The following is a 13,706-nucleotide window of genomic DNA, read 5'->3' as shown; positions in this document are numbered from 1 at the left end:
TGGAATAGGTAGCAGAGACTTGCACTTCCCTCGGTAAATGGTATATAAATTTGGCGTGTTTCAGGCGTGATGCCTGTAGTACCAGTAGTGACGATAATCCTATTTTCGTTTATTCATCGGTACTGAATTTTGTACAGAGCAATTTGCTAATTGCTGCAGAGGATGCAGTGATTACAAGGCACGGAGTGGAATTTTTGACACTAATTCGGTCAAGATAGCAAAGACGTTATTGTGGTAGCTATGTCTGGGTCGTGAAGATTGCCCTATTCGGAAGGGAAACAATAAACTGGTCAGCCATTTCAGCTAATATTGAAGCCATTTCATTCAAGCTAATATTGACTGTTACTATAACCAACTTGTGATGAGCATGAAAAAAGCAAAAGAAGCTGCCATACCTCGGCAACGTATTCGTAAAAAAAAAAAAAAAAAAAAAAAATATCTGGTCAATGGACCCTTGTTTAAAGTCGGTGGAAAATAAAGCAAAACTATGGCTCCAGATATGGAATGAATGTGGTCGGCCAAGTTTTGGGTGTGTAGCTGATCATAAACGTAACACTAAAATCGAATAAAAGCGTTATCTGAGGTCGGCACGTTACCGCGATATGGATTTTCCTGTGAGTAGGAAAGATTGGTGAAAAGTAATCTATTCTGACAATTTAAATGATGATACTATGGCAAGTAACTGCCTTCCACCTTCAGCTTTGTATAAAAATTATTCTTCGATCTTTTCGGTGATTAACTATTCAGTGTATTCTGTATATACTCGCCTTCTTACCCCCCTATTTAGTACAACGCTTTCGAAACGCCATATAGTTGCCATATCTTTTCCATCCGTATTGATGCATCGAAGAGTTTAAAATCTGATTCAATAGATAAGGATGGTATTTCTAAGATGACTATGCTCTTCATCTTCTCTTTCAAATGTGTCTATGTACTTCAAGTGTACCCGAGAATTTTCTGTGTGGCACTGTTTCGTTAATTTTAAAAGGGGGAAAGTCACTGATCAATTGTTCCTCCTGTCGACCTTTTACTGTTTCTTGTAACATTAGCAAGGTTTTTGAGTATATCCTTCTACCTTTCTAGCTAAAAATATTAACAAGGGTGGGAACCAATTTGGTTTTCGGCATGGGGTGGGTTTTCAGCATAAGCATAAGATTTTGTCTTTTTTACTTGTTGATAATCCTTCCAAGGGTAATAATCTTTATATTTGGGCTTTGGATATTTCGAAGGCGTTTGATAGTATGGTCTATAGTAAGCTCCTTTTTTCTCTGTACAATTGTGGGGTCAATCTCTCTGTTTAATGTTTCGAAACAATGCTTCTTAGGTTTTTATATTCAAATTTTTTCTTCAATTAAGATCTGGACCAGACACTTATTATAAGGGTACAAAGAGGAGTTAGACAAGGCGGTCTTCTGTCCCCTATGCTTTTTAAGATTTCTAGTGTGCTGGCTAAGATTTCAAGTACATACTTTTCTGGTCTTACAGATGTTTCTTATCTTGCACATACTGACGACTTGCTTCTGATTAGCCGTTAAAAAAGGGTCTTTCCCAGATCGTTTTTATGGTTTCTGATGAATTGTCTGATATTGGCCTTTTACTTAATATAGAAAATGTGAGTTTCTTCCCTATAACTGTACTTCTGCTACCCCCTTTCACTGTAATAACTTCACTATCCCTCTTGTTGATTTTATTCATTGGCTTGGTATCTCTATTACTAACAATCTTTCGGGCTTACTTCAGCGTACTGTTTGTGATATAAGTACAAAAAAAAAAAAAAATCTAGATTGGCAATGCAAAGATTGTAGCAAACAGAGGGAAGTATAATGGGCGTGCACTGGCCAAACTTTATTCTACTTTCTGTGATCATGCTGTCCTTTACGCTTCAGGTTTTTCCCCATTCTTAAGAAAGGTAATTTAAAAAGAATCCGGAAAAATTATTTCAAATTTTGCAAAATTCTTCTGTATATTCCACCTTGGACACAAACCAGATTCTTCTTAGCAAATTTTTAGTTCCTGATATAACTTCAAAGTTGGAGATTCTACACAGAAAACTCTCCAGAACAGCTTCTGCACGCCTATCCCCAAAACCACCGTCTCATCCGTATCTTTCGTTGGTTTTGTTTGTTCATTTATTTTTCTCTTTGTGTTTTTTTATTTATTCTTACTCCGTAATATTTACTTTATGTATCGTGCAGGTGATAAATAAGTAAATATATATATATATATATATATATATATATACATACATATATATATATATATATATATATATATATATATGTATATATATATATATATATATATATATATATATATATATATATATATATATATATATATATATATATATTGGACTCAGGTGGCTTATTTCTGCAGTACATTGTTAGTAGTAGTGGTTTACTAAAAACACAGGGTCCTGTATCAGATATTTTGATCCCTCTCATTTTAAAAAATAGAAGATTCGTAAAAAAAATCAGGAAAAACATAGCCAGATGCTTTCGCAAAGGAGGGGGGGGGGGGTGGCTTCTGACCTGCAACTCTCTCCAATGAAACGTCTATATTTGTACAGCTTTTTGCATAATTTCTATGTTTGCCAGGTAACTAACTTATTCTACACTTTTATTACCTAGTCCCCTTCAAAATAAATCCATATATAGGCTTCTGGGACTGATGACAAGTTGTCGAAGTTCAACTTCTATTTCCAAAATCAGACGGTTGAATTTCTCTTCTACCATATCCTTCTGATAACAAAAAAAAATAAAAACTGAAAAATCTGAATGGATGTAGAATCAAACACGAGATTTCACGAAAATATAGTGGGACAGGCAAGGATTTGTTTTTCATTTTTCTTTAAATGAAGATACAACAAAGGCATTTTTCAAAAAACGAGGGAAAGGGACCGTTTATTTTTTCAATGAGAATCACAAAGCACGTCTGAAAACCAACAATAGTCTCCCATACTAATGGCACCCATACACCCATAACCCAAAATTATTCAAACAAAGGCTACATCTCCCAAATTAAGGAGCCGGGCATACCATTAAAAAAAGAATTTTTAAAAGTACACATTTTGATAACTGATTATGGGATTTTCCAATTTATTCTTTCTGGAACATCAGCTTTTGTCACAGTGGCCACCTGACAATCTTTTTGTCCCAAAGTTAGCAGAGCTCTAGGTTTGATTTCAAACGAGCTCTTTATCAAGCATGGTGACAACTCATCCGATAGCATGTTCCACAAAAAGAAGTGAAAAAGAAATTCAAATAGTATCTTCAGCAAAAAATTTAGACAAAATATTTTTAAGTTTTGGGCTTTGGAGTCTGATTACCCACATATTCGCCAATGGTATTAAAATACAACAGTCCAGTAAAAAAAAGGTGTATTTAAAGCCCAATTCCCGCTTGTTTGTTTTTTACCCTTTTCTCAGAGCTATGCAGCTGTTGTTTCTGCTGTAGCAATTTCAGTGTTACAATAAAAAGCAATAAAATACAAGCAATAAAACAATAAAACAATAAAATACAAGCAATTACGCAATAACCACTTCTTTATTTCTCAGTCAGACTTACATTGTCAATTTTTTTTGAAGTTTAGAAAATGAATTCAAACAGGACTATTTCAAAAACCGTTAACTATCAAGAGGAAAACAAGAATCGAGACTGGTGTGATTCTCCAAGATTATATCTGCTTGCTATAAATCAAATGTTCTCATGTTACTGTATACGTATGTGGGTGAATTAAGCAAAGAGATTATGAAATAGAGAAGAAATAACTTGTAAAATCCGATGAAATAAAGGTATGAAGCTGAAGTCGGTCATAGACCTTAACGATCATAGATCTTAGTCGCTATTGAAGCGCCAATCTGGGAGAGAAAAATAACTACTCATGGCAGCCTTTTTCTTGGTCGAAATGGCTCATCTCTAATAGGAAAAAAGAGTGTATTAGTGTGTATATTTTTGTCCGAGTTTTATAAACGGAAGAACTATAGGCCTACTGTTGTGTTCCTTTGTGTAAAGCATCTTGGAAAAGCTCCAGTGACCCAAAACTTACTCACAGAGTCAGTGTAAACAGCTTCTTTTACCCAATTTTATTTTACCTAGCTAGCCCAAACAATCTTTCAGTGACAAAATGAAGAGATCCACAAATTATCAGCCCTAACTCTCCGTTTCTGGTATCTAGGTAACATGAAAAAAGAGTGCACAAACGATGTGGATTCTAACTTTTGTTGGTTTTAATAAGCTATTTTTTCTCAGCGGTAGGTTTGGAAATCCAGTTAAAGAAAAAATCAGCAAATATTTGTGCAAAGTGCAGGGCTATTTTCAAGCAGTAAATGGGGAGAGGGAAGCTAAGAGGCAGTTACAATGATGTTTACTGATTTTTTCTTTGATCAGATTTCCAAAGTTGGTCATGTAAGGAATTTGAAGAATTTAAGAACAAGAAGCTCCGTTATTAGATAACTTAAATCTATTTACTATTGCTTTACCATTACTTTACCCTTCAAAGCTTCTGCTTCAGATGATTCCATAACCGTTCTCGAAAGGCACGTTGTTGTAGCATTTTAAACTTTCGAAAATAATATTCATGGATGGGTGTGGGTATTGGACAGGTCTGATCTTGGAACAAAGTCTACATCAAAAAGGAAAAGCTCGATCAAACTAAGCGAGTATTGGCCAGGGTAGACTTCAGAAGAGCGGTTTTATAATTATTATGGGCGGACTCTTCGAATAGGCCACAAAGACCCATCGCCTCCATACACAAATAGCGTCTGGGCTATTGGTACTCCCTTGGCTGTGGTAATCTGAGATACAGCTTCCCAATCATTTCCCCCCTTTCAAGAAAAGCCTTCCTTGGTAGTGTCAAAATTTTCACCGTTGTTTCCTCTTATTCCGAGAACCCCACCAACCAGCTGGGATAGCCAACTTTGGACAGGTTGTCATTCTTCACAGCACATCAAGTGTCCAGGAGGAATGGCCTCCTACGAATTATTTTGGAAGCCGTAAATGGCTCCGATCCTCCAACCTCGACAGCATGTTCTGCAAAAAAGTCTTACCCATTATCAGACATTAGCCTGGATGGTGACCAAAATTAGCAGCAATTAATCAGCCCCTATATGTGCCTACTACTCTAAGAGACACCTCTCTTAGAGTACTCTTAGCCTAAAATATTGAACATTGTCTGAGCTTCCTAATCATCAATTACAAGAAAAAACCAAAATTTCTAAGGGTAAAACTTGAAAACCAATCCCCCCCCCAAAAAAAATCTTAGAAATCAAAAAGCCCAACAATAGGACCACTACTTGCCATTACATAACATGATTTGTTTATTATCAGAAACATTCATTGAGTGAAGAAGCTTAGTCACATGCAGGAAGGGAGTTTTATTCTACATAAAAAAAGCCAAGTGAGCCTCCTTGTAATAGTATGGTAATTTCCAGGAGCACTCTAAGCATTTAAAGTCCATATGCACAGCTTTTACAGCCGCTTTTAGACAATTTTTTTAAGGCCCTAATCCAGTTCTTTCAAGACTAAAAACCCAAATTTTGAATTTTTCAGTTCTAGTGTTTTCTGAAAAACTAGACCAGAAATCTGAAAAAAATAATAATCAACCAATCAAATAGCACCTTGATGGGGTGTTACACGAACCACCCTTTTCAGACCCGTCTTGATTGGTTGAGCTTCCCAGATATTAGTCCAATTTTCCAGAAAATGCCAAATACAGACACGCTCTAAGAAATACCGCAAGCCTTTAAAAAGCAGCAATGCAAGACTACAATATAATATATTTCAATATAATATAATTTCAACTACATAAACAAAAATAACATCCAAAAGAACTTCGAGGTTTGTACCCTGTCATTTTTTCTGTTGCAGTTATACCAATTAAACAAAAAATACCATGGATCCTTCGCCAATCAAAAAGCGGGTCAAGTGGGAAATAATGTAATTCAAAGAAAATAGCCTCAAGTCAAATCGTTAACCTCAAAAGTCAAGTTAACCATACCTATACAGGAGGAAGGGGGCAGACAATGTTCCTGAAGAGCCCAAATTACAGACGTGTTACTCCCCCTCCCTCAAGGAACGGGCTTATGTGAATCTATGATTGGAAGAAGAAAGTTGAAAGTAATACGAAAAAAGGGTCAAAACAAATGATAAAACCACAATTACAAAGCTGCATAATAAAAATGTGTACTACTGTTGCATCCTTGTAACAGCATTGTACTCCTATGTCCAGGCCAACAGATTGTGGGACAGGAACGTCTTCCTTAAATGCTGAAACAGGATGATAGAAAGATATAGCACAAATTCACTCATTTTTGTTGCTTGGAAATCCTATGGAATGTGCTCTGAAGGGCCACCCCCAAACCAAAAACTCTGAACACATGTCTATTTTAATACATTTTCCATGAAAGTTTCAAACCTGAGCCGTACCAATGGAAAGATATTGTACAAAAATTAAGCTGTCATGAGTAAAACTGGGAAGACATCTAAAAAGTTTTTAGCAGGGTTTGCGTGCTCATTAAAACTGTCAGAAACCTGTGATTTGGCAATGCTTCTGTAACTTTAAGCCTGAAGTGAAAATATATGTCACAGTGGTCACACTTATAATCCCCATGATCATGTGTGCATTCTTATATGAGATGTAAGACGACTAGGAGTGCCTGCAGTTTGACAAATTTTTGATGAAGTTCTTATACCAGCATACCATCTCATGTCTTCAGAAGGAATTGTTTATATTAGACTCTTCCACATTTGTCACAATGATGACTAATTGTGACAGAGGCAGATATCACCAAATTACTGGTTTCAAACCACAAGCATGAATGGAACCCTTATGGAACCACAAAGCATCCAAAGTAGAAAATTGTGTATCACATATCACATGATTTTGTTTCCACATGATGCTGACTAAGGCAGTGCTTCCTTTAACTGAAGTTAGACACAATTTTATAGAAAAAATTTGAACCTTATGCCCTTCAAGATCATAGATTAGCTTATCAACCCTATTCAGTATATGAATTTTTTTTGGGCTTTAATCCATTTGAATATGCATTTCCTACACAAGGCTTACAACTTTTGTCAGTGATTTTATTTCTTCTATCTAATTCAAAATCAATTGTATCTAACAGCTTGTTGTTTATTTTACTTTTGTCTAGACTACGAGTTATATGATTATCATAAGCATTCAACACCTTTACATTCATGCTGGTATCAATATGGTAGCTTGTTGTATCTTCTTCCTCTTCAATTTTCTCCATTTTAATTAAAATCAATTTTTTTCATCAGTTATTTTCACATATACGCCATGTTTGTGCAGATCTGTTTCAGCACAAAATACACAAACAATTGGGCTTTGAAGATAACTTCTCTTTGAAGACATTTGAGCTAAGACTAAGAAAACCTTGAACTGGAAGCCCACCCATTGCAAACACAATGCCTGCAATGAAAAAAGATTTTCTTAGTTTTAGCTAGTAAGATATTGAAAAAAAGAATGAATGGGATTTGACTTTGGCCCCAATGCGACAGTGAATTTTGCCCCCCCCCCCATCACACAAAAAGATCAATCTTTCACAGCTCTTATAACCGACTTTTCTGTATAAGTTCCACAACTGTAGAATCAGGGGGAGCATATCTGAGAACCTTAAGGCAGAAGCTTCAAGTCCCTTTTCCAAAAAAATAGAAAAGTTTGTATCTAAACCAAAAGGATAATGTTGATGCATTTTCTTTCTTCTTCCAGGGGTGACTGTTTTGAACCATAGTCATAAAATATCAGTAGACTTATTCAATCAGAAATTGAAAATAGATTACCTTTTTAATTTGTCAAAGAAATCACACCATTCCAAAGACCCAATCTATCCCCCCCTAATTATGCCACAAAACAAAGATGTTGTGGCAGGATTTACCCTCTAGCCTGGCTACATTCTTAGGAATCTACATGGACTAAGCATGAGCTACAGATACTAAGGGAATGATACTCTCTATTATTGCAGTAGAATTTAATGAAAAACGTTATAAAAAAAACCTTTAGGATGAAAAGTTGAACTATTGCATAGTCTTTGATAGAGCTGGCAATCTCCCTTATATTTAGTAAAAATCATAATTTATTGTGCAAAGAAAATTTATAAATGAAACCTTATTGTCAAAGCTCTGTGGTACAGAAATTAAGGTTTAGCAATATTAAAAACGAACAAAAATTAAATAAGGAAAAACGCGTTTTCAAATTATAGCTAAGGCATTAGCAATGATGAGAAACAACAGGCTAGCATTTATTAGGTAAAGAGCCTCACATGAGATGGGGAGCCAAGGTCTCCCAGAGGCTGGGAGACCACTGGCCAACAGAAAAAGAAAGCAAAGTACCTGGATTGCTTATTAGAATTTACAGTTCACACTTGAAGAAGAGATTAGAGGGCATAAGAACTCGTGCCCATTTTATCCCTGGGACCCCTATGGCATACAATAAAAAATTTTCACATACACTATCTTCAAAGTAGTCCAAAGGTAAAAAAAAAAGCCTCAACAATGATATGACCCTTAAAGCCCTAGGGACAAGAGGTCGAAAATATTGCAATTACCAATTGTTAAAATTGCTCTCCAAACCAAGGATATCTAAGTTTTGCTGTGGGGGAGGGGAGGGAGATAGGAAATGGACAAAAAACACTATCATTGGCCATTTTGAAATTAAATGTTAGTAATTCCACACGTTGAGGGGATTGATGCCCACAACAACCTTAACTTGGGGAAAAGGTTCTCCCTATGGCCAGAGCTTTCACCTTTCTTTATTGACTTGGAACTCAGCCATAACTCCTTGGACAAATGGGACCTCAATACAAAAAAAAAAAAAAAAAATGTATGACCAAACTGCTGGCTTGTGAACTACATTTGTAAGTCCCTGGGTCAAGGTCATCTTAATATAAAAGCACATTTCAAGTTTGGGGGCACAGTCCCAAAAACAGGACCTGAATACAGCCCCACATCTTTAAAACCAACCAGCTTAAAACTTCAAGGAACATCTCCTTGGGCCAAGGGAGCTTTAATTTTATGGGCAAAGAAAATTTTGGGCCCTAAAAGAAACCAAAAACTCACTTATCAATCCATCCTTCTGATAAATCTGATAGTAACATCTGCAAGTGCCTGGTACAAGAATAACACTGAAGCAACTTTTAGGATTGGGGAGCATACATCCCCAAAATTGGGACCTCTCAAACATAGCTTTCCTAGCCTCCTTTTTTGCAGGACAATATTTGCATGACAATACATGGGTCTATGGCCCTCAAGTACTCTCCTTCTTCCCTCCATTCTTTTGAAGAGGCAGGAGTAGTGGACCTTGTTTTGGGTCTGTATAAATACTTGATAAAATATATACAGCCAGTTAAAGATGAGGAATTTGAATGATTTGCACACCTAGCCATATAAATTTACAATCCTTATGTGGTTCTGGCTTAAACCATGCTCCTAAAAATTGATGTCTAGCTATGCACTCAAGTGAATAGGATTTTTTTTATACCAAAACCTGATCAAACACCATATGTAAAATATTTGATTATAGCGTTTCTGTTTAGAATATTGACCAAATCATTTAAAACAATTAAAACCTAACTTTAATGGAAATTAAAGAAAAATATATTTTCTCAGCTGAAAGTAAGGATCAACATTAAAACTTAAGATGAACAGAAATTATTCTATATATAAGGGAGCTGCTCATATACCTCCTTGGCCTTATTGCCCCCCCCCCCCTCTTAAGTCTCAGATGACAAGACAACATTCAAAGAAGTTTGTAAAGGAATACTAAAAACAACAGAAAAAATAACTTACTCTGCTGAAAAGTAAGCAATACATAGAATCAGCTTGTTTAGGATATATTAATGGCTATAGCAACAAGAATCTTCAAGAATAAGGTGGACAAAAAGTAGATCCATCAGGTTTTCCTGTGCAGCTGAGGGACAGCTCAATCTTTAATTTCCATAGCAGACTAAAGACATCACAAGGATGAAAATCTTAAAAAATTTTCAATTCTGTAGTTTAATATACCCAAGAGAGAAATGATTCATAGTCCATCTTTTCTTAACCCAAAGTGGGCTTTTATCAGACATGTGTATACAGATCAATGTCAAGTGGATTAAGAGATGGAAGGGTGTGACTGGTCCTTAATCACTGAGAATGGTGTTGATAAATTATGAATTACTGTACAATGAAGAAATACTACCAGATGTTCCAGAAGAAAATTCTGCCAGAGATAAGATTGTCTCAAAAAACCAAAATGCTACCATGCATGATGAAAAAAATAAAGAGAGCAAGAAATAAAAAATATTGAAGATTATATAGGCAGAAGGTAAATCTTTAGTTTCATTAAAAGTGGTCTAAACTGGAAACTATGCTGCTTTGCAGCAGTTTAGAGCACTTACAAATACTAATTCTAGAAGTATATCCATTTATTGTTGTCCCTCCTTCTCCAAGGGCCAAACTAAAAATGTATCAAGCGGGCTTGCTTACAGATAAAATTATCTATAGAGTGAAGTGTATTAGTCTATGAGCCCAGTGGGGCAAGGTCTGTATTCTATATTTATTTAATCTACATTGTTTGAGGTTTTTTTTTTATTTTGTCACCCTTTGTTGAATAAATTTAGAATACAGACCTTGCCCCACTGCCCACAGGGCTCATGGACTAATATACCTCACTCTATAGGTAATGTCACTTGCAAGCTAGCCCACTTTATGCATTTCTAGTCTTGTTAGAAGGGGATTTTAGAAAGCTAAAAAATGGATGTGCTTCTCTAATAATGACAAAGAAACAATATGCAATCATCAGAATCTTGCTATAAGCAGAAATACACACTTTGGACAGCTGGTAATGAAACTAAACCTTTACCAAGCAGAATATACCCAGTAAGAATCAATTTATACAATATACCAAAACATAAAATCAAGTCAGGAATTTATTTGAAAAGCATAGCAGCACCAGGCAATTGAAATCAAAAATGTTTTTGGAGTTATGTCTTAGCCCATAAACCTGGCAGACACTTACTGACAATTGTAGTGATGGGTCTTGCAAAACTATTTTCAAGAGTCATGCAGAGAGAAATCCCACTGTCATTGATGGCATAAATTTATATATTCATGCATGTTCAATTCAATAAGCTTACAACACCACCTTAAACATCAATATAGGCCTAAGCAAGACAATGTGATCATAGTATGATGACACTATTCCTGCCCAAGGACACTATTCCTGGCTTTTTCTAACTGGGCAATGCAAAGAGAAGTTGTGGCCATCCTCATAAGCTTTTCTAGAAATGAACAAATGCTAGATTAAGGAACAAGTTTGTTTCAAGTAGAGTTATGAGCTTGTAGAACTCCCTCAGTTAATTAAACAGTGACCTCTACCATTATAGATGTTTTCAGGTCATCAGTGGACAAGGAGAGACTCAAAAAGCAACAGTGCACTATTTAAAAACTATCATCACCAAAGCTGCTAGACACAGGATTTGTCTTAGGACTATTGCCAGCAAATTCAATTTAAGGTAGCCTAAGTGATTTCAATTGTATTGTTAGAAAAATGATTTGAAATGTGTATAATAGGCTATTAAAAGAAACATAATAATATAATTAATAAAGAAATGGTGCATTTTTTAGTAAGAATTTCAATGTTTAAATATCTCTATAGGCTATAGCCTGGTTTTAAAAATATCCTAGCCTAGAACTAAATATGAGACTATTGGGGAGGTCAAGAATACAACATCAAAATATTATAATACAGGCCTAAATGTTCAGACTACCAAAGAAAGCAAAATGGTTATACCATGCTAATTCATGGAAAGAGTAGGCATATGGATTTTTATATTTTTTTCAGAGAAAATAGGCTACCAGAAAAGCTATTTTGGAATAGACATAAGATTAGGCCTGTTGTGAAGGCAAAATACTAAGAAAACGATTCTTACTTCATAATATAGGCTACTGAAAATTTTTTGTTAATCATTCCTGAATGTCAAATTTTGATTAAGGAGCAATTCTGAATAAAGAGGTAAGTTTATATCTTAGCTATCTGAATAGCCCATTAATATAAACCTTACCCTCAAAAGTACTTTATAATGCACACACACACAATAGGCCTACTTCTATTGATGCCACTGAACACAAATCCAGGAATAGACTTGCCTACTAGAGTATAATTAAGATATATAAAGTCCCTTCCCCTTTTCTTGAAATATTACAAGTGGACCGTAAAATACGTACTTTTCCTGATTTACATGAAGTGTGAGATACATAAACTATTTTTGTTTTTTTATAAATTTGCCATGATTATACTAGACATCCGCAACACAAGAAGAAAAAATATAAATAAATAAAATCATAGATGGCATGCAGAGATAGTGTTTAATGAAAAATTGCGACTAATGTCTTAATTGTACTTTCTTTGATATTTATATAATCGAGGTTTTCAATAATAACTTACTGTTATATTTAATACAAGCTAATTAGTGTTCAAAGCCGGTTTCACGTCATCAACCAATAGGAAAAACATGTCCCAGGTACGTTTTATTTAAGTTCAATTCTGAAACTATTTACTGCTAAATCCGGAATTCAACAAGAGATACTTGGTTTTAAGCATGGATAACAACGGTGTTAGGAGGCCAAGACCCCTCCTCCTCTGGGAAACGAGTATTATTGTAAGTGTATGAAATAGGAAGATGACAAAAAGGCCGTTCTTTGGCTCATCATTGTTAGGATCTTACATCTTTCGACAAAGAACAGTTAAAAGTGAAATATTAGGACCGAGATCTTACTTCTTGTGCCGTTCTTTTGCAAACATCTTTCATCAATCTGCTCTGATCAACGGCCTAGGAACACTGATGAGTATATCATCAAAGTTCTCTCTTTGTTCTATGTAGCAGAAAAATGGCGTTCTTTACCCTTTTTGCTAACATCAGTGAGCTGTAAGATCTTAAAAAAAGATAAATAAAAGAAAAGAAATCTTTGCAGAAGGATGGGATCTTAGAGCAAAAGAACGGTCATAAAAATTATAATTAAATATGACGCTTATTTTACCACGACACTTATTAAATATGACAATTACGGTCATATTTTAATTACAAATGATGAATGGTCTAAGAACAATGAAGAGTATATCATCAAAGTTCTCTCATCATTGTTCTATGTAGCAGAAAAATTGGCGTTCTTCACACTTTTTGCTAACAAAAGTGAGCTGTAAGACCTTAGAACAAAGATAAACAAAAGGAAAGAAATCTTTGTTGAAGGATGTGAGATCTTAGATGTAAGATCTTGGAGTAAAAGAACGGTCTTAAAAATTATAATTAAATATGACGCTTATGTTACTATGACACTTATTAAATATTACAAATGTGGTCATATTGAAATAGCGAATGCCCTCCTTTCACTCGAAATTTTTTTGAGGCCTTCATTTTTCTAATGTAGACAAAAAGAAAAGAGATTTCATTGACATGACAAGTGACTTTCATTACAAAAAAATACACTTACAAATTGGATTTTTCCCTTTTTACCTGAATTTCTGTTTAAAATACATCTGGAATCTACACAAGGAAAACGATTTTGCAACAGATCAAACAATGGTAAGAACAGCAAAAGAATATAGTATTAGGGCAAAATATGCGTCCATCAGAAGGAGGCGCTGAATTTTCAGGGTAAGGATTATTATGTTGAAAAAGAGCATAACAGCAGGAGCCTAATGATACCATT

General features: G+C 35.1%; 1 protein-coding gene across 2 annotated transcripts in view; it reads right to left on the bottom strand.

Moving 5' to 3' along the window:
* The window catches only part of LOC136031111 (PR domain zinc finger protein 5-like), a 53,632-nt gene extending 41,314 nt beyond the window's left edge, over positions 1-12,318 (bottom strand). The window contains exons 1-2 of one of the 2 annotated variants that reach the window (XM_065710420.1): positions 12,225-12,310; positions 7,187-7,431 (exon numbers count right to left, since the gene is read on the bottom strand). In XM_065710420.1, the coding sequence (XP_065566492.1) occupies positions 7,187-7,252 (66 nt within the window). In that variant the 5' untranslated portion in view covers positions 7,253-7,431; positions 12,225-12,310. Of the gene's footprint in view, positions 1-7,186; positions 7,432-12,224 lie in introns of both variants that reach the window. The other variant, XM_065710421.1, reaches the window with a different exon arrangement.
* Positions 12,319-13,706: the final 1,388 nt, after the last annotated feature.

This window comes from Artemia franciscana, chromosome 9 (assembly GCF_032884065.1).
Source record: "Artemia franciscana chromosome 9, ASM3288406v1, whole genome shotgun sequence".
NCBI lineage: Eukaryota > Metazoa > Arthropoda > Branchiopoda > Anostraca > Artemiidae > Artemia > Artemia franciscana.
Note: the sequence above shows the minus strand (reverse complement) of the source record. Positions and strands in the feature narration are given on the sequence as shown.